At 43.1% G+C, this 22,282-nt stretch overlaps 1 protein-coding gene across 2 annotated transcripts in view; it reads left to right on the plus strand.

Annotated features, from left to right (window-relative positions):
* The window catches only part of ankfn1b (ankyrin repeat and fibronectin type III domain containing 1b), a 173,129-nt gene extending 156,587 nt beyond the window's left edge, over positions 1-16,542 (plus strand). For both annotated transcript variants that reach the window (XM_082544503.1, XM_082544504.1), the window contains 12 exons: positions 1,611-1,718; positions 3,809-3,908; positions 4,436-4,568; positions 4,663-4,782; positions 4,881-5,096; positions 7,461-7,627; positions 7,755-7,905; positions 9,501-9,669; positions 9,805-9,971; positions 10,122-10,329; positions 10,466-11,190; positions 11,275-16,542. In XM_082544503.1, coding sequence (XP_082400629.1) covers positions 1,611-1,718; positions 3,809-3,908; positions 4,436-4,568; positions 4,663-4,782; positions 4,881-5,096; positions 7,461-7,627; positions 7,755-7,905; positions 9,501-9,669; positions 9,805-9,971; positions 10,122-10,329; positions 10,466-11,190; positions 11,275-11,583 — 2,573 coding nt within the window. In that variant the 3' untranslated portion in view covers positions 11,584-16,542. The remainder of the gene's footprint in view (positions 1-1,610; positions 1,719-3,808; positions 3,909-4,435; positions 4,569-4,662; positions 4,783-4,880; positions 5,097-7,460; positions 7,628-7,754; positions 7,906-9,500; positions 9,670-9,804; positions 9,972-10,121; positions 10,330-10,465; positions 11,191-11,274) is intronic.
* The last annotated feature ends 5,740 nt before the right edge of the window (positions 16,543-22,282 follow it).

The following is a 22,282-nucleotide window of genomic DNA, read 5'->3' on the forward strand; positions in this document are numbered from 1 at the left end:
GAGCAGATATTTTTTGGGACTTTTACCTGTCTTTTTATAAGTTTTACAGGTTTTCCTGCTGATAAAGACCTCCCCCACAGCCATTCATACTACACTGATATAGTTGATTAATAGGTAAACAGTTAAATGACAGAAACATTCCTGTTTTTCAGTGTCCAAAATAGAATTAAAAAAAGACCATTTTCATAAATCAACAATAATTTTGTTTCATTAAAAAAACTTGCTGAACATTAATCTTTGTACCACGTTTCATGACAGTACAATTGACAGTTTTGCACTAATTAAAAAAAAAAAAACGTGAAATAAGATGTTAGCCTGAGTGGCATAGTGTTGGAGTGGTTACCATTTGGTGTTGCTATTATACTGTAGGCTTTTTTTTTCTCTCAGTGAAGTTTGCAAGTTCTTCGATTGCCTGAATAAGTTGCTGGTGGTTCTACCTTGCCTGTAGGTATATTGATTGTCTCTCCGTGTTAACCCTGAGATGGACTTATAAGCTGTCCAGGGAGCATCCAGCCTGCTTTTTGACCAGGCTTCAGCACCCTGTGACCCAACTGGGGTAAACAGTCAAGGTGATGAATGGACGGATGGACGGAGGGACGGATAGATGGACTTAAAACCACATAATGTCGCCATAGGGCCATAAATATTTGTATAAATTTTGATCATGGTACAACTAAAAATGCTAAAAAAAAAGCTAACTCTAGACCAATGTGTGTAAACGAACCAGTACCCTAATTTCGTCATGTTGGTTTCCGCTAAAAACACCTATTATGTATGAGCTCTGTGAGTCTTGATAAATATACACTCACTGGCCACTTTGTCAGTTACACCATGACATCCTTTTGGCTTCAGACCTGTCACATAGATTCAATAAGGAGCTGTAAGCATTTCTCAGAGATTTTGGTGACATGACAGCATCACGCAGTTGCTACAGCTGTCTCGGCTGTACACTCTTGATGCAAATCTTCAGTTCTACCACACCCAAAAGCTGCTCTATTGGACTGAGATCTGGAGACTGTGGAGGCCCTTTAAGTATAGCGAAATCATTGTCATGTTAAAGAATCTAGTTGATTTGAACTTAGTGACACAGCTGGAGACAGCTATCAGAAAATGAGTACCCTGTGGTCATAGAGGGATGGACATGGTCAGCAACAATAATCTGGTAGACTGTGGTGTTTAAAAGTTCAGTTGGTACTAAGATGCCCAAAGCGTGACAAGAAGATGTCTCCCACCCCATTACTCCAACAGCAGCATCATAACCCAAGGATAAAAGGCAGGTTGGATCCATGCTTTCAGAACTCAACGGACTGGGAAACATTTTTCAAATCTTCTCTGGGAATCATAGCTTCAATTTCTTGTTCTTAGTTGACAGGGGTGTTCTTCTGTCATCAAGATCCAGTGTATTGTTCAAACAGAGATGCTCTTCTGCATACATTGGTTGTAACAAGTGGTTATTTGAGTAACTGTTGCCTTCCTATTAGTTTGAACTTCAGCAGGTCGTCTACATGCCTAAATCCATAGATTTGCCACTACATGATTGGCTGATTAGATAATTGCAGTAACAAGTTGTTGTATAACAGTTTTTCTTTCTTTATTTCATCTCCCTGAAGGTTGGAGGGACATTGATGGCCGCGCTCCTCGTCAGAGAGGACAGAAGGAGTCACTGGACCAGCTACTTGGGCAGATAAAAGAAGCTCACCGCCACTGTGTCTGCCATGGTATCAACAACTTTTTGACCAATTCGAAGGGGCTGTTTTCCCCCAGAAAGACTAAAAACTAATATGAGAGCTTGAAGTATTTGAAGCCCAACCAAATTTCAAAGGTGTTTTAAACTTAACCTTAAGATCAGTGTTTAATACTGGCACGACTTCATGTTTCATGAGCATTCTTTTTCCTGCGCAAAGAAACACAACGATGCAGAGTTGAAATCACAGGTGTAACAGGTTGCTGTGTTTCATCTCAGCATGACAGACACTTTACAATCTCAGGCCGTACATATTAAGGTGACACGTCGCCTCAAAAATAATACCCTCCCGTCTGTCTCGGCAACCCCTCCCCATCCCTCACGAGTCTTTCCATGACTCAGCCGTTTCTCGGTTGAATACCTCTCCCTCTCTGGGACAAAATGCAGATCAGCTTCTCTCACACTCAAGCTGTTTATATCCCTAAACACTGCTGGCTGTAAGCTGGTCCCATAAGTGTCAAAACCTATCCACACTGCCTCTTTTTACATGACGGCAAACTGCACTTAGCCTTGAGCAAGTTGTCCCTCTTTTTCTCTCACACCCACACGCCCAAACACACTCACCCACTTACTATTGTCCACTGTGGCTAGACCATATTTGCAACAGGGCAAGATGCAATATAATAGCCGGTATTGAGTGGCTCTTGGTTCTTCAGACGGTGGCTGATTGAGTTTGAGAGTTCAGACACGGTAGTCGAGGTGGCGTGTCCTGGGGTCATGTTTGTTATTCCTGTAAGAGACAAGTCCCGGGCTGGAGTCTGGAGAGGGCATAAATTAACACTGACTACTGCTGCCTCCCCCTCTCGCCCCCTGCAGCCCACCAGTCGCCCTGTCTACTGTCCTCACATATATACACACACATAAAGATAGACAGGCTCACACACGGGTACGCGTGTACACGAGCAGACGCAAATATTCAAGTACATGCTCTCGCTTTCAACTCTTGACTCCCCTACATGTCCATGTACGCACCCCCCCGCCATCGCAGCCCGGCTCAAAGCCCACACCACCTTCTCCCTCTTGTCCAAACACTATTAATTAAACTGTGAAAGAAGTCTTGACTAACCCAGGCACCCCAGCAGTCAGCCCTTCTTGTCTCTCTTACTCAGTGTCAAAGAGCGACTGAGGCCTGGCAAGGCTGGAGCTGAACAGAGTCGCGAGTGGAACGAAATTTGGGGAGGTGAGAAGGGTCGAATGGTGCTTTTTTTTCTGGTTACTACACCTCAACTCATCCACCTGAAGAGAAAATTAGTTCTTCTTGGGCCCTGAATGGGGAGGTTTATTGACTTTAAGTGGCTTGGGGCTGGAGTTACCTCACCTGTGGGGAGCTGGGCAGGGGGGGTCTGTAAAGGGTTTTGGGACTCATGGTTTCTAATGAGTGGGGAGGTGCGTTATCTCACCAACAAGCACCCTTACAAACGCACACATATAGATATGCATTCACCTCTCTCGCTCTGGCCTCCAACCCCCTCCTGGTCCACTAAAAATAAACACGTCCCCACAGACTTGACTGACCTCCCCTGTAGGTGAGCGGCGAAGGCTTAAGACACATACAGACGTACACACACACAAATTACGACAGCTCCTTGACTCTGCGCGTATGGCTGTTGCTCGAGGCTTGCCATGCTCCAGCAGCTATAGCGTGTACAGGTAAACACACACAGACACACACACATGTACACACAGCTCCTCTGGGACCTGAGAGTAAGCAGTTCCCTTTAGGCCCATACTCTGCTGCTGGCAGCCAGCTTGACTGTCAAATGGTACCGCACCACTGGAGAGCATGTCAAGAAATATTCCACTCTGACCGCGATGTTGGATGTGTCAGGTTTGTTGTCAGTTAGGTAACTCTGGTAACAGCCTGCCACTGGGCGTAGTTAGGACAGGAGTAGACACCAGTTTAGAGAGAAAACCAGTCAGAGTCACGGCTCTATTGTGTCTGGTATGCTATTTGTGATTTTAAGCATCAAGGGCATTGGAATAGTTATTCAGGTAATCTGACTCTGTTGTTGCTATGGAATTAGCTTAATCCTTTCTGTTTTTTTCCTGTGTTTTTTCACACAGAGCAATGCAAAGCTCCACCACAAAGCAGGAAGCACTCAGTGTCCAAGAGCCTGCGGCACCTTTTCCAGCCCACCAACAAATTTGTCAAAAGTTTGAAAAGGTAGAAGAGAGTTTATCCTTGAACCGTGGCGTAAAAATTAGAGCACTCCATGTCCTAGGCTTTTAACTATATGTTTAACAAATCTGGTGTGTAATTTGTCATTTTATTTTTACACTCTCCCGCCAGATTTTTAGTTCAGGTTTATTTATATAGCACCAAATCACCGCAACAGTCACCTCAAGGTCCTTTATACTGCAAGGTAAACACCCTAGAGTAATAGAGAGAAAATCCCAACAATCAAACTACCTACTATGAGCAAGCACTTGGTGACAGGGATAAGGAAAACCCCCTTTTAACAGGAAGAAACCTCCGGCAGAACCAGGCTCAGGGAGGGGCGGCCGTCTGCTGTGACCGTTTATAGGGTTGAGGGGAGGAAGACAGGATAAAAGACACGCTGTGGAAGATACCTTTTTACGATGTACATTTACATAAAACAGCAAAGTACTGATTCTAGTGTTTTTTGACATTTAAACATTCAGAGCTGTATTAAATACTCATACACACATTTTTTCTGCGTTTCCTTCCAGAGGTCTCTATCTGGCGTCCATATTCTACAGAGACGACAACGTGTTGGTGACTCCAGAGGAGCAGATTCCTATTGTGGAGATTGAAGATTCGTATTCAAGCTCACTGATGCAGGACTTTCTATGGTTTACTAAGGTGCATGGACCACAGTTTAACTTGACAGTCACATATCTATGCATTTGCACAAATGATTACAATGCCCCTTATTATGATTCCTATCCCGCAACAGGTGTCCTATCTATGGGAGGAAATTTCGTGGCTGCAGCAGTGCCTCGGTCCTTCCCAGACGTCGTGTTCATGCACTCTGCAGACTCGCCTCAAGATGCTGCAGGCCGTCTCCCATCTACAGGTAGTCTAATAGTTTTATGAGTAAATTATGGCGGCTGTGATCATATGAGCTCAGTGTGAAACATTTTAGGAAATATTATCTGATGTTTTTTTTATCAGGGAGCACTGGGAACCCAGGATCTTGGTCAGGTATATTTTGAGCCGATCAAAGACAAGCATGGTAACGCCCTGTTGGTGCTGCTGAAGGACATGAATGCGTCTCCCAACCTTGACGGGGTACGCTGGACGCAGCTTTGTAAACTGCAGCTCCAACGAAAATCTATATCATCCCCCGAAGAGCCCACTGCGCTGGACATGCTCCTCATCACACTTCATGTGAGTCCGGCAGGTCTTAAGATATTACTGTGTAATTGTAACATGTAATTGGCTCGCACAGAAATATAAAAAAAAAAAAATCAACAAGCGGTTTTCAAACAGAAACCAAAACTCAGAAATAACACAAAACCATGGGACCATGACAGCAGGCATCTTTGTAGACAGTATCTGCATGTGAATGTGCAGAATCGGGACATACAAGATGAAATTTTACACAATCTTACCTCTCATGTCAGTGTGTTGTGTGTTGTCCAGATATCCACTCTCTTCAAAACAAGCTGATTGGCTCCCATATTGTAGAGAAGTGGGCTGGCAGTGATTAGGAGTTACCTCAGTTTTGTACATTGGGCTATTTTTTGCTTTTGTTTTGGTCAAAGAACGCTTCCACAGCAGTTTATGTTGCATTTATGTTACCCGAGGATGTGGCCAGATCAAAGCACGTCGAATAAAGGGCTTTGTCGACAACAAAATGCCCCGAAACATGTATTTAGTGGAATCGCTGAGGCTCTCATTCACAGAAAACCAAACACAGCCTGACAGACATGAGGCACCGAGGCAGGAACAATAGGACTTTAAATTGAAATCTGCTTCCAATTACAAGTTCTGTTTGTGCAGACACCCTTTATTTAGACAAACATTAATCACCGTGACTCTGCTCTTCCATTTGTCACTGTCATTATTAGGCCATTCAGCATACTGAGCAGACTTGTCATCAGATTAATTAAAATGCCAAACGTCAGGTCAATCTGTGACAGCTCAACATGTAAACGTAACCATCTTGAAGTCGCTTCACGTTTTAAAGCCGCTTATTCAGCAAGTAGCAGTTTAAACTTTCAGCATGTTGGAGACGATGATGATCTAACCGTGTAACTGTTGTTATTTAGTGTTATATAACTAATTCAGTGTGGATGTTTAGTTCAGCAAAAAAAACCAACCAAAAAACAATCTGGAAGTAAACCACAAGTTGATTTTGTCTATATAACCTAGTAAACCTGATGCCATTGTTGCAATGCTGTTTGGCCTCTAAAGCACACTGGTTTTGTCCTGTGGTTCCAAAACAATAGCGAAGATTCCCTTTGGCAAAACCACAGCTCACTGAAATATTTGTTTTGTGGCCAGTTATGAACAAATTATATGATGAAATGCGAAAAAATGTGCTGATGGGCTATTCTGCAGGACTGACTTCCACTTTAAACACGCTGGAACAACATGAAAAGCATCCAAGACTAACTGAACAGCGAAACATAAAAACAGGACTACTGAATGAGAGGATGCTTACGGAGAAAAAATTAAAAGCACAGCCATCATGTAATTCACCCCGTTCAACACTTACTTTCATAGAGTTAAAAATTACTTCTATAAAGAAAAAGGTACTGAATTCCACAGTTTTAGTTCAGTTTGGGTGGAAATTCCACCATACAATGCTGCTATTTTTACCCCCTGCATACCTTTAGGTCATGCAGTGTGACAACAGTGTTACGGCCATGCTACTTTTGGAACAGGAACAGTCCAGAGTCTGGTAGAGGTTTTTTTCCAGTTGCAGAGCACCAAATCACAGAGATGAACTGATGATGATTTATCCTAGCACTGTCAGTGAACATAAGTGGACACCAGACACTGAAGGTAAAAATGGTGTTTAGCCATAACATGTGCCTGGTTCTTTTTTGCTCTAAAAACAAAACCACAGCTTATACGTAGTTTGGCCGACCATTTGAGTTTGTAAACAGCTAACAGTAACACCGGACTGATTAAATACATTTGGTACCTTAATTGTGGCAGACTATGTCTAAAAATGTACTAAAATACAAAACTCACTGATGCATATTCCCAGCAGGGAGGTCAAGTAAAGACTGGCCAGTTCTAGTCAATGCTAGTTGACAGAAGTTAGAAGATACACATTTAATGGCAAATGGCTTGATAATGATTGCTATCAGCTTGTCATGAGGAAGGAAGTCAAGTGCTAAGCTCTGGTTGATGAGGCCATTACCTCATTTCCCATTAAAGAACTGAGGAGAACCATTGAGGAGAATGGAGCTCAAGAAGGATGTGGCTGGTCAGAGCTTGCCAGCTAACTTTGTCTTAGATGGCCCACTCAGGCGAGGTATACAGCTGAAGGATGTTATGCCAGTTACATTGAAATACCAGCTGAAGATGTGGAAGGATTCCCAAAACAGTGAGCATTTGGGCTACCTTGCCCACAAGGCTATCATGAATACGCCCCTTAGTCTAGTTTCTTTTAATAAAAGACATGCAGACTGCATTACGTCTTAAATTTACTCTGTATTTCCATCTTGTGTATGTTTGTTTTAGTGGTATTAAAATGCAATGAAAAGTCTTAAGGGACACCCTGTCTGCTGTTTCTAGGAGAAGCTGGCGTACCACAGGCGTAGCAGGAAGCTTTTGTCTCCAGGCTTATATCTGGGCTACCTGAAGTTGTGTACATCGGTGGAGCAGATAAGAGCACTGGTGCCCCAGAAACTCCCCAACGTGCTCTGTCATACCAAAATTCGAGACAACAGCAATGTGTCCAGGTTGGGATCACGCATTACCTAATGTGTAATTGAATTGCAGTCCTGCTGGTTAGGCTGATAAATTTCAAAAGCAAGAACTAAACTAAACTAGCAAAACAATAAAGGAGTTGTTTCTGTGATATTCCAGAGAGGAGTGGCAGTGGCTTCAGGCCCTCAGCTCTCTGGAGGAGTCACTGGAAATGGACCATGATGTACAGAGTGCTCCCCATCGCCTCCTACAGGACCTGCGTAATGCCATCAAGGACCTGATAGCTCACATCAACATTCCTGGCAATCAGGTCAGAACAAGACAACCCTATCTATTTAGTGAGTGAGTCCACAATTTGTTTAGTAAAAGTGATTTTGACTGATGCGTAGAACCTGGGGAAGCATACAGCGAGTCAGGCAGCAGCAGAAGCAGAAAGCTCTTTAAAATGACTCCAGTGGAAATTGAGGCAGCGCTGGTTAGACCACTAATTCTACATGATTTCTCTAAAAGAACATGGTTTGAATTCCTGCACAATGGCAGTCATTGTCCATTTGACTTTTCCCACCAACTGTTCAAATGGAGGAGCGCCAGCACCATAAACTTCACTGCTATTAAAAGTTACATGACTATGAAGATAAATATGCACTGTGTTGATACATACACACTGTCACAATCTTGAGCCGCCTCCTATTTCTTTGTATTTTGCTAGAAAAATGGAACATTGAATGACACTCAAAGCTCTTCTTTGCATTTTGGCTACTTTTTGTTCCATTCTGTCAAGATGACCCCACACATCACCAGACACATCACTGGTTTATCCCTTTACTTTGGTGATTTTTTTTTAATGCTTGAATGATCCACAAGTCAGTGTTAAGTGGCTTAACAAACAAAACAAAATTCCTCTGAAAATGGTCAGGACTAAAAATGAGTGAAAAAGCAGCCAATGTCCAAAAGATGTTTGAAAGACCTTCAGGAAGCTTGAAGGACTATTGCTCAAAGTCTTTTATTTAACTGTTATAAGAATGAAGAACTGGAGACTTAAAGGTATGAATCACTCATGTAGGGAAATCTTTGTAAATCAGTTTAAAGTGTAAGTGTAAGAGTGTGATAAGGTAACCCCCAATGAGGTCGCTTTTTGTTATACAAGGTTTTTTATTGGTTCCTAATTCTGCTATTAAAATACTGAAACGTATAAAATTGATTTAAATAGCACTCTATGATCCATACTCTGTAAATCTTAATAAACTTGGGCTCAATTACTTGATCTTTACTGTGTTTATCAAAGGAAAGTAGAAATGACTCTTAGAATATCAACCAATTATTACAACCTCCCAGTTGTAGGATTTCTTTAAGATACAGAGAGAATCTAATTGGATGAGGGTACAGCGACCTTGAATATTGACCTCCAGAACCAACACAGCAAAGTGTTTACCCCCAACGGGTTGTGGCAGATAGCTATCCCTGAACGTGGTTCTGCCGGAGGTTTCTTCTTGTTAAAAGGGAGTTTTTCTTTCCCACTGTCGCCAAAATGCTTGCTCATATGGGGTCCTATGATTGTTGGGTTTCTCTGTAATATCATAGGGTTTACTTTACAATATTAAGCACTTAAGGCAACTGTTATGTAAATAGAACCGAACTGCATTGAACATTTTGCCAAATTTAATTTTCTGTCCGTGAGACTTAATGTTCACAGACAGGATGTCAAACAACCTGAAAACAATTCCTCTGCCACAAAGTTCTTGTACACAAACAACACTGCATATATATTCAAATGAAAGCTTAAGATTTAAATATAAATATCTGTATTATGTCACATTTTTACAGTCCTAAAGGACTTCAACTAAGCGTACATCGATACCTGTGGAGCCAGAGACCCACAGAGATCACCTGTCTCTTTGTGTTTAGGCACAGGACTTCCGTATCTACAGCCAGGAAGTGTTGGAGTTTGGGGAGAAAGTGTGTTTCCTCCTCCTCCTGCCACCTTCAGATGAAGTCTGCACGGCTCCCGGTCAGAATAATCCATACTCCCCGCGCTCCGGCTTCCTCACACTGCCGCTGCAGATCTTTGAATTGGGTTAGTTTATAAAATTTTATGCAGTATTATATAAAAGAAATATTTGAAAAACTGCTGTTACTATATGTGTTTCTCTATTTCAGAAGATTTTATATTTCTGCTTTTGGGTCTTATTGGATTTCTTTTCTTCCTCAGTGCACTTTAATGCCTATTGCCCCAGTTTCATCGGCCAGTACTGCAGGGTGTCCGCCTTGCTGGAGCTGGAGTCCCTCATGTCTCAGCAGGCACTACGGGAGGCCTTCTCTGAAGCTGAGCTCCTCGTTGCCAAGAAGAAACACCAACAAGTTCAGGAACACATGCAGGTATGACATACTGTCAGCATGTCAGCTATTTGTGATTTATCCGAGCCTGTAGCATAGTCTAGGTGTAAATATCCCATTATGATGGACAATCCCAGAGTAGCACAGTATTAGACGTCACTGTAACTTATGATCTTAATAACTTTCCCAAAGCAAATGGAGGAGGTGTGGCGGGATGTGAGATGGATTATGGATGCCTTGCAGTACGCCCGCTACAAGCAGCCGACAGGAGGCATCTCTGTAAGCTGGATAATTGACTTCTCTAAAGAGGTGATGCCTGACAAGCCTCCCTCTACCTCATCTCAGCCAGACTTCATGCCCTCTCCTATGCCTTCACCCGAACGATGCCGTAAGCACTCAGGTCAGAAAGACGTCTGATTCGTGTGGTTCCAAAAGATATTTTTTGTACATGAGCAATTTTTTTTATACCAGAAAATGTGATATTGTGGAATTATTGTACTCATTTATAAATTTCTTTCTTTTCTTGCACCCTTTAGATTTTGCTGGACTCTCAGATGAGGAAGGCTCCTCTGAAGTTTTCCTCACTACCGACAGTGACTATGACTCCAGTCGTGCCCAGAGCCCCCGAGAGCTGGACCTGTTGCCCCCTTCACCTCTCTCGTCCTCTGCGCCCCTGGAGCCCCGTGGTTTCCTGCGCATCGACGGGGGCGGCTCAGGAGGAGGAATGCATCTCAGCGGGGGTGGACGTGGAGGGGGAGCTCTGCGGGATTCCACACCAGACGTCCTCCAAGCATCAGAGCCGCAGCACGGGAGGGAAGGAGAGAGGTGTGGAGGAGGTGGAGGCTTTCGATGTGGAGGAGAAAGGCGAAGGGGGGCTCCGGAGCTGTTTGACAGTGACTTCATCTTGCCCAGCAGGCAGATTGAGCTTTTGCACATCACAGAGAAGAGGCAGGCCTTCTGCGTGAGGACCAGCAGTCTGGAGTTCCCTTCCGCCCACCAGCAGCCTTACTCCTACCACACTACTTGCCCTTCACCTTCCACCTCACCGCAGCGAAGATGGCACCGGCCCTCATCAGTAGACCGCTGCTGTTCCGCTGAGCGCTGCCTGTCACGGCTTCCGCCGGCACGCACATTATCAGAAGACAGCGGCACTCAGAGACTCGCCTCACCATCACCTGCTGCTCTCAGGAAAGGCTGTCATGCCACACTCAGAGTCTACCCGCAGTACCGCACAGGTCTGCCAAAGGAGACCAGCGTCAAGGTATTGATTCATTTTCCAGGGATTTTCACTCAGAGCGCCTTGTGTTTGTTTTGGCAAACGCTAATATCTCCTCCTACATTTCAGCTTTGTGTAACTCCAGGCACATCCGCACGGGAGATGGTCCAGCTGGTGGTGCAGGAGATGAACGTCGTGTCCCGGCGCATGATGGGAAGCAGTGAAAACGGTGACGAACAGGAGCAGTGTGTTTACTACAGTCCTGAACAGCTGAAGCACTTCGGCCTCGTGCTGGTTGTGGACGACAGAGAGAAGTGGTTACAGGACGACTTCTGTCCCCTGGAGCTTCAAAACCCCTGGCTGAGGGGCAAACTGTGTGTTCGTATTAAGGAGTATTCGCCACTAGCCCTCAAACACAGCCGGGCCACCACAGTGTGATACTTCCCAGAAGTGAGAGGGGCAAATCTTAAGAGTTCACCCCGTGCCGAGATTCTGTTTTGATAAACGTACTGAACTGTCACGCTGTCTGCAGGCTCCTAAACTCTACAATTTTTTCCCTCTCACTGTGTTGATACTGTCTTCGGCTGCAGCTATATCATGTTGTCATATTTTCTGCTGTGTTCTGGTTATCTGAAATGCTACTCCGAGAATCTGTTTCCATGAAATCTGTTCTCCCATACGTAGAACCTTTCTTTTTTTGTTGATGAACATCAGAGACCCTCATATGGACACCAAATGAACAATAACAGTAGAACAAAGAGAAACTATTTTTTTTGTGCTGTCAGAAGTCATTGGGTAAAAGATTGTGATGCTGAGCGAGATTAATGGAGCGTCTCTTTGACTTTTGGCGTGATTGAGGCCAGCAGATAGAGCCGTGCGAGCTGCCAAAATGACATGGGCAGCATCAGCGCCTCCCAGCCACACGCGGACACGGCTTTTCCTATGAACCCTCTTATTGTGCTGTCGGCTCCAGCCGTCCGGCCCCATGTTCCCAGGATGTGGGCTCTGGACTTAGCCCAGGAGGCAGGAAGGAAGGGGAGAAGTACAGAGGTGGCTGGCGTCTCTGCTCGGGGATGCAATGGACCCGACGATTTGGCCCGTCAACTTGTCACTCAACTGCTCTTGGCCACTGTACTGTCTAGCAGCAAGCAGCCAAGGAATTGAGAGCATGATAGAGAGTGAGAGTGAGGGGAAAAAAAGAGTGAATAGGAAGGAGGGTGGAGGTTACATCACATAAACCCCAGCACTAACTCCGGTGCTCCTTTTCTCCCTTTTGCAGCAACAAGTCTGCTGTGTAGTAGACTTAGTCACAGTGTAGCTAACCGATATGATCATCTTGTGGAGAAACACAAAATAAAACCAGCTGATTTGGGTTTTCAAAACAGAGAAAAAACAAGCAATACTTTTTACTCTCTCCTTTTTTTTTGTTATTCTAATTGATGGAGAAAAAAAAGCATGCAAACCTTCCAGATTTGTGCCGAGTACATTTCAAGTACTGTAGTCATGCTGTGCTCAGAGTTAACTAGTTCACTGTTTTGTTGTGTTTGATTCAGTGGTGTTCCCAGATGCAACAGAAAACGGTGCACTTCAGTCTAGAACAAGTTATCCCAAAGGGTTGTTAAGAGGCCCACCATTTGTAAGATGCACACTACACAGTATATCCCAAACCATGTCTGACTCTGCTTTAAACTGTGTTACACATGAAACGACTCCAGCAAAGGGACTCGTTTGTTTTTTTTTACATTTCTACAAAGCGAGACTCGTGGCCAACTGATCGAGCCATTCGTATTTGTATTAATAGGAGGCTTTAAGGTTATGTGTTGGTCCTACACACAGTTTATCAGACCACCATCTGCATGTTGTTGCAGTTTCCTGTCACCAGGGGGCAGTGTCAAAAATCTGTGGAACACCTGGTCCACGGACTACTCATAGACAGTATAAAAGATGGAAACAGCTACCATAACATCACATTTTAACCTCAAAGACCACTCTACTCAAATTGAGCACTTTTTTACTTTACTTACTATACTTTTTATTAAATCATTCATCCAGTAACACACACATTTATACAGTACTATTATTCAGTGCCTAAGCACTAAAATTCACATGCACGCTCACACTCTGATGTATTAATCGAGGGAAACTTGGAGTTCAGTATTTTGCCCAAAAATGCTTCTCCATGCAGACTGCAGGAGCTGGAGATCGCGCGACGAGTTTTGTCTCCTGCCACCATTGCCATGGGTCTGCCACCAGGTGTGATTGGTGACTGCTAAGCACTCGTCAATAAAAAGTCCATCGCCAATAAACATACCCTGGGTATATTCATTTCTGAAACACCGTACCACCAAGATTTACAAAATGAACTCTAACCAAAATCAGTGACTGAGACCATAAAGTCAGCTGGAAAGTGTTTACAGAGGTCAAGTCAAGTCAGAGAGTTGTCCCAGACTCCTCTATGGGACCAGAAGTCTTTTTGCAACCACAGGTAACACCCCCTGGTGGCAGTTAGAAAGAATGAAGGTTTAAAGGACTTTATCTTAGTTTTACTTATTAATACCAGAAACTACCTCCATCTTTTATGCTGTCTATAAGACTACTCCATCAGCTTGGTACACCAGCCAGTTTTGGGTAAGACTGACACTATAACCTATGAAGAGCTGAAATGAAATAGAGTGCCCACTTTTCAGCTGCTCAGTATTCACTCTATATCCCCATTGGGCTGTACACTGTTGGGTTTTAGAGGATAGCACACTCTGGTGGACTGCATAAGCTGCATGCCCAAAATTCTTCACTCTGCGTAGCCAAATACCTACGCAAATGGATACAGACACGGGACCATGAATTCTGCATTGAACAGCTGCTCTCAACTTAATTCAAGCGTATAGTGGTATTCCCATCTGTTCTTGCACTGTAATTCTGGTTGATCAGGTACAATCTCCCACAAAATTTGCGTAACACTTTGTGGGACTACATCACGCAACACCAATTGGGTCTTCAGCTAGCCAACACAAGGTAGCTTGGTAGTCACATCATGGAGTCATAGACTAATGTTACAATATTGAGATCAGACCCAGGTCTGCAACCACTTGGAGTCAGTCGCCATCTTTGATGATGTCAAAGATGTAAAATTGCAATAAGATAAAGTCATTAGGAATCTATACGGAATCTATTAGTAACAACACAGTGATTTACTGCGATAAATTGACAAAATTCGCATATCTGTTACATGTAGATGCACAAAAATTCTAATTAAACAGAAATTAACATCAGCTACTTCCATTCAGAGTTCAGCCAGAATCTCATAGACAAAAAGAAAAAATCAGATTCCTTCACAAACAATAATGTTGTTGATGCTGGTTGGCAATTCAACTACAAAATGACACACGTGCTTGGTGACGCGTCACAGGCAAATTGCACTCACTGACTGACTCGCATTGATGACAACGCATTGATGGTCTGTCTTTGTTTATAAATTACATGCCAGCTAGTTGCAAACCTTTGACAATCTGTATGAGAGTGACTACAGTGAGTCTGAGTCAGACACCAACTGTTTGGAGACAAGTTGCCTCCACCAGGTGACCAGGTGTGCAACCTAGCCTGCAATCAAGCATTGTCACTGCAAACAAAAACAAAAAAAAAGAAAACAATCAGCACAATCACTCGGTAGCCACTGATTTTTTTTTTTTATTTACAAGGAGGTTACCATCCTATTTTTACTCTAGTGTGACTGAATCACGCTGCACATAAGACAACTTTGACATCAAAAGTAAATTTGGGTTTGGCAAAGCGCTCAGTTAAATAAAACAACTGATGCCAAGCGCACATTCTTGCTCTCGGTCTTGCAGTTAAAAAGTAATGGCTGGCTTGTTATGACTTATACTCGTGCACATAGCAAAGCTGTTGACTCACTGGTTTTTGAAGATGCCCACATCAGAAACATTTTCACATCTCAGTTAAATTTAAAAAATCATCTGCTTCACTCAGCTTACTGTATAACTTCTAATACTGGCTTCTGCTGTATGTTGGTAAACTGCACCAAAGAAGCAGTTCAAGTATGGGAATTTGTATATTGTTGCTTTGACTGTAATTACCACTTGTGGCCACAGAGGTCACTGTTGCTTATCCTCGGCAAATGTTACATAATGTTCTTAAATCTACTCTACCTCCAAAATATAACATCAAAAATATTCCTTCAAACTTCTTATCAATCAGAACTTAAAAGCCAGAATGGAGATTTCTTCATTCTAAATTATACATTACAATTTCAGCCTTATTTCCTGTAGAAAGCGTTTGGGACTTTGAGAATCCCATACAGGTACAAAACACCATCTCTTCTTCTTTTTTTTTTAAATTATAATTCCATTTGTTGTAACTCGGAGATGCTACCAGCAATAATGCTAGCAATCTTGCTATACATAAAGCTCCATCGAGAAATTCCCCACGACACATAAATTGTCTCAGCAAAGGCAATTCTCATGGAGACCTGTATTTTTCTTATTAACCCCTATTCATTCTTAATGAATTGGGCCTCTTACCAATCTACACTTTCTTCTTTTTTTTTTAGATAAACTACTGAAACACTTGAAAGACAGCAGTCTGTGCATAGTTTACAGTATCTCATTCTAACAGGAAGTTTTTCCCCCCTCTCAGCTATTTTCAGCCTATGATAAATAGGTTTCCTCTTCTAAAATGTCAGCCAAGCTCAGCAACGTCTTACCGTCACAGTGACCTGCAGAATTTTCAAATGTAGCACCAGAAAGGTCCAAAGGAGGAGAGTTTGATGAAGTCGGTGGACCTGGCCTCAGTTACTGTAGCATTCCAGGTTCACAAGATGCCATTGAAGCTTTCACAGAGGGAGCCAACAGTGGTGTCTTTCAAAGTGTTTACAGACTCAACTTACTTTCCGTACTCCTTTTGTTTACTTGTAACTACTGTATAAAGATGTCTTAAGACAAACTGTTGTTCTAATAAGTTGTAATTGGTTTTACTGATGGCTTGAACTCTTGTGTTAGCGCCTAGATGTCTTCTTTATTCGAACTGTTTAAAGCCGTTTTTACGAGGGCCATCTGCAAAAACAAATCACACAGCCAGAAACTGAACTATGTATATAGACGAACGAGACCAGTGTGGATGAATGTACTGTATCGGCCCTAAATGTGAAAGTAAATGTAAGACGGGTTATCATAACAGAGGTCAAAGATCAGAGAAGTAGCAGGCTGGTTGTTGTTTTCCTTTCTTTCTTTCTTTTCAGAAAAAATTCCCTTTCCAGTCCAAAAAAAAAAAAAAAAAAGAGTTAGGCACCATGTTTACAAGGAGTTGGCAGATGCATCAGGCAAAGTCATGAAGGAGACATCACGTCACTTTTTTAAAATCTATTTTTATTGAACAATAAATGAATATTACAAAATGAAAGCCTCGGTTGTTTTTGTGGTTTCTTCTCTTGTTATTGCCGCACACAAGTGTAGGAAGCCTCTGACCTTCATGTGTGTCCCACTGAGCAATAACAACTTCTTTTATGTGATATTACCTTTTTACACTTCCTGTTTCACAGATTGTCCACTCTACAAATGAACTGCACTAGTTTGTGAAAGCTGAAAACTCTGTCAGCGTCACTGACATTTTTAGCTAGAAGGACCAAGCAAGCTTGTATTTCAAGTGTGTGTAGATCTGATTCTGTGGGGCTTATTCTTTTAGTTTGAAGTTTCAGCCACATGCATGATACATTCCCAAAAGCCATTCATTCATCTGATATGAATGAGGGTGACAAATAGAGGGCTCTTGTTGCTATATTGAAATGACCTCACCGTTCTTTGCCACCCAGTTGATGAAAACTGAATGGTGGGCAGCTGCACTCTGAATCTTAGCCTATAAGTGGAGAGGGAAGAGCCATATAAGGCAAACAGAGTAAACTCTCCATGGATGAACACTCATATATTATATAATCCAAATTCAAGCGCAAGCATCACGTTTTGAATTAAATTAAAACAAATCCAGCGACAGATATGTCTTTTATGAAAAAGAAGTATTCTCTGTGAAGAAAGACTGTAAGAAAAATTCATTCGGCTGCCCTAGAGAAGACTCACAAATTTCATACACCCATTTACAAGCATAAGCTTTATAGTAGTGATGCATTTCAGAATAGATGTCCCCTGTAACAATAGCATTTCCTGATGGGAGCCAACTACACCCTAGCACAAGACAGGAACAGTAACACCTCAAGAAACATGGCTAAAGTGCTGTTTTGGGCTCCAAATTTCCAGTTTGATTGAACGACCAAGAGTTGTGCAAGAGGACCAATCCACCAAGGGTCTACCCCACAACCAATAGGAACCAAAGAATTGTACGACAGAGCAGTGGTAGATAATGGGAACTAGAAATGTTGGGAAGGTGGATTTAATGTGTTCTTAAAGTCTGTCAAATGCCACTCAAATGTTGAGTCAGAAATCAAGGTCCTTAAGTAGGTCCTTAACCCATCAAGTATCTGCTCCTTCGTGCAAGAAGGAACAGGATGAGCCCTGCCAGAGCTACGAAATGATCTCTGCCACTGGTGTGAATGCCTCTGACCAAGCAATCAGAAACAGACTTCATGACGGGTACCTGAGCACCCGACATCCTCTAGTGGGCCCTGTGCTCACTGCCTTGCACTGTGGACCCTAATTGGCATTTGCCATAGAATTGGCAGGTCCACTGGACCTGTGCCTTTACAGATGAGAACAGGTTCACGCTGAGCATGTGACAAACATGAAAGCGTCTTGGGAAGCCGTGGAGAATTATGTGTCCTGCAACATCATTCACAATGGGTTTGTTGTTGGGTCAGTGAGGCATATCCATGGAGGATGCACAGGCCCCTACAGGCAACTGCAACCTGACTGCCATTATGTATCAGGTTGAAATTCTTGTACCCATTGTCAGCCCCTATATAATGGTGCAGTGGGTCCTGGGTTCCTCCTGGTGCACAATAATGCTGGGCCGCATTTGGTAAAAGTATACAGGCCTGGAGGATAAAGGAATTGATACCACTGACTGCCCCCCATGTCTGCCTGATCTATCTATCTATCTATCTATCTATCTATCTATCTATCTATCTATCTATCTATCTATCTATCTAAACCTTAAAGCCCATCTGCATGGCAGTAAAATATGCATTTATACATGCACACTGATTAATCTTGTGTGTTTTCATACAGTGTATTAATATGTGCAGCTGAACCGTGGTTGAATTCTGGCTGGCCAGGCTGCTTTCAGCAGGCTCAAATCACAGCACTCCCTTGCTAACGCCATGTGTTTTTTCAGCCCTTGAGCAAATAAAATGCTGCATGCTTTGCTGTCAACAGATCCTACAAACACTAATGTGGAGATGGACGCACAAACCCACACCGATGCACAACACACACAGAGCAAAGACTCAGGAACCTTGAGATGTGTAGATGTGTAACTGTGCATGTATGTGCATGTATGTAGCAGATTTACACTATATTATGACAAATCCATACACACTTTCCCAAGCACTTTATTACACCTATATCGTGCTATAATTCACCCTTGCCAGCACGCTACGCCTTTAAGAGCAGCCCCTTACCGTTTATTGACAGTAACTTAAGAATTGTGCTGGAATTCTGACACCTCCTAATTTTAAACCTTCTGACTCCAGGAAGACACGAGCTAAATATAACCCCTGGCGTATATCTGAATAACTACAAAAAAACCCAAACATTCCAAAAACACCTTGAATAGTGCCTATTCATGCTCATAAAAGAGACTGAATGTGCAATGCGCTCAGCACAGGCCCAGTGACTCATCAAAATATAAGCATCCACATGTGGCGATGTGAAGCTATGTATCTAGGGGGAATCATTTGATAGGTGATTTCATCAGCACTTTAGCTGGCACAGAAGTAGGACTCTGTTAAGCTTGTGTACTGGAAGTTGAAGAGTTCAAACAGCTAATTGCATGTGAGTCCCTGCTCCTGTTCTGTGCGGCTAAAAGAGGTCCACCTAAAAAACAGCATCCAGTGTATTTTGATGGTGTGCAGACTGTGGACTTTAATCTGCTCTGACTCTTAACCCATCCTGAGGTCGTTGGGGATTAAGCTTGGACTACACCTCAGCCTGACAACTACACATAAACACGCAGGCTTTACATGAAGTACAAGTGGGCGTACCAGTCCAACAAGTCAGTTAATTTCTCACTGTCTGCAAATGTGACATTGAATATATACAAAAGTGTCTGAGCTTGAAAATAATAGAAATTCTAACTGCAAGTATTTGAAATGCACGCTGCTGCACTGGCATCCGTCTTTCATCTTCATGTTCCTTTTCTACCCCGACTGATAAATGGTAAATGGTAAATGGCCGGCATTTGTATAGCGCTTTTCTAGTCCATGATCACCTGTTCCACCCTCCACCCCCACCCCTTTTCACCCTTTCCCTCATCCACAACCACCCCCTGCCATGCCCTGCCTACCACCAGCTGATTTCAGCCCGGCACTTACTGGCAGATCAGCAGTGGCATATATGCGTGTGCATGATGCCATGTGTGTGTGTTCTTGTGTTGTGTATGCGTGCAGTGGGTGGGAAAAGTGAAGCCTACTACTGCATCATTCATTTCTCTCCCTCCCTCCCTCCCTCCCCAGGGCCCATAAACCTTTAAAGCACCTATAAAACACTTGGCGAGGCCTTTTTGAAGTTTTTATGAAGATCTGGCTTTATTGTTCCCAAGAGATGAGCCCCGCTCCGCTGGCGCCTCGGAGCTTTTTGGAAGTGCCAGTGAATTCGGAGGGGGGGGGGGGGGGGGGGGGGGGGGCTGGGTGGTAGCAGAGGAGGGAGTCCCAGGAAAAGAAGGGCTGGGAACAGGGATGGGCATTGCGGAGCCTGCCCGCTGTGCATATGTGTGTGTGTGCTTGTGTGTCAGGGAGGCAGATGAGCTACACAGGCATTGTGAACAGCAGTGGTGACAACTTTATCTTGAGGTATTGAGTCGGGATAGATTTTAGATTTAAGACACATCAGATCAAACACGCATTAAGAAAGCTTTAATAAAAGCATGTGCGTGTGTGCATGTGTTGCAGCATGTGCGTGCCTGTGCATGGCAGACGATGGGGCCAGCAGGTTGCGTTCTTGTTGTTTGAAGTGGGGCTCTGTTGTTCTCATAGAGTTAAATGAATGGAGCCGGACCCCCCTCCATCTGTCTGATCCAGCGGCATCGGCCCTCCCTCCCAAATCCCTGCTCCGACGCCCGACGCACTGGCCCCCTCAAAGGAACAGTTGGCAAACGGACGGCCCATTAAACAGGCAAGGGCGACGGGCCCTCACCTCTAAGCAGCACTTGTACGAGCCGAAAGTGTGTCTGACAAAGGCAGAGATAGAGAGAGAGCGCAGGGAAAGGAGAGAATAGCAAAGAATTTGTGTGTGCACATTTTGTGTTTTTTTTTAACCTCCGAAGTGTCACTGCAGGATTGCGTACGTGTGTGTGTGTGTGTGTGTGTGTGTGTGTGTGTGTGTGTGTGTGTGTGTGTGTGTGTGTGTGTGTCAGTCACAAGTCAGTGGCCATGACATTAGGCATGCAGGTGGCTTTGATTGAGCTCACTGCAGCTCTCGGTGTCACAAAGGTTTGTATTCTCTCCTTTTAACAAAGTCATGACAGGAGAATATCTTATTTTCTTCTTATGCTCTCAGACATCTGACTCCAATTCAGTTCTTTCTCTACAAAGAAAAAGTTGTAATTGTGTTAACACCGTTTTCAAGGAGCTTGAAATGATAAACAATTTCCCATATTAACCACGGATTGTAGATGGAATATGGATGTATCCACCACAAATGTCACTAACTTATTTTTAGGCTGAGCTGTCATCTGTATAGATACATCACACAGACACAAACATCCTAATTAGTGCTAATTAAAAAACACATGCAGTTTCACTGACCCAAAACTGCAGCACAAACTCCGTGGACAGGCCAAACAAACAAACAAACAAAAAAACAAAAAACACGTATTTTTTAGTTGAGTTCAGCAAAATTGCTCCAAATGGCACCAAAATCATGAGAAGTCCAGTTCAGTGATTACAGCTAGCTATTTTGTCTAATTTTGCTACTTTAAGCATAAATAACTGTAAGCCTTAATTATATTTTGAAGGAATGGATGGATTATCATCATCTGGTTGTAAAAATGTTTAAATTTGGGCGTTTTTAACACTGGAGTCTATGGGACTGACTCATTTTTTAGAGCCAGTCTCAAGTGGACATTTAAGGAACTGCAGTTTTTTTTAGCACTTTGCTCAGATTCAGTTTTCAGTCCAGGAGACTGCTCATCAAGTAGTGGTTATTATTGTAATTACTTGGTCATTAACTAGTTAACTAGTTAATAATATGGCTACATTAAAGGAAAAAGGGTCACATCTTAATATAAAACTTCCGGTCACACGAGAAGAAGAAAAAAAGAAAATTCATTAAGCATTCACCCTCAGTCATTAACTGCACAGACCTGAAGCAATTTGTTTGTCTTCCAAGCGTTCGTCTCCCTGGGGAAAATAACAGCTTAGGTTTTCTCCGAGTTGCCAGAAGGTTGGTACGAGGAAAGCCAACACTGTGGACAGAAACAAAAAGAAATGCAGACACTGGTGAGAGCAGGAAGGGGCAGCAAAAGAATCTGTCAAGACGTATTCTGTGCTCCGTTCAAAACCCTATGTCTGGACCTGAAAGCAATATATTTCCTATCAGTCTTGGTTACTGAAAAAAGAAGGTCCGCAGAATTAAAGATATATCGAAAGGTATCTCAGAGTAAAAGAAAGAAAGAAAGAAAGAAAGAAAGAAAGAAAGAAAGAAAGAAAGAAAGAAAGAAAGAAAGAAAGAAAGAAAGAAAGAAAGAAAGAAAGAAAGAGTAAATATTAGGATTTAGAAGCAAGAACAATCCTTGAACTCTACAGTGAGTTAATCTTTGACTCTCCAAACATTTGTTCTGGTGGCACCCAATGACCCAAAAACTTACTAAAACTTTTTAGATTGGCGTTCCTTTAATTTGTAGCCCGTTTGTGCATCCATATTGACCACCTCTCCAGCCGCCTTTGTGCAAAGGATGATGTCATGCTTTCTGAAAACACAGGGTGGGGGAGTGGTGGGTTGTCAAGGGGGTTTAGGGGGGG

The sequence above is a fragment of the Aulonocara stuartgranti genome, assembly GCF_965226115.1.
Source record: "Aulonocara stuartgranti genome assembly, chromosome: 8".
Taxonomy (NCBI): Eukaryota; Metazoa; Chordata; class Actinopteri; order Cichliformes; family Cichlidae; genus Aulonocara; species Aulonocara stuartgranti.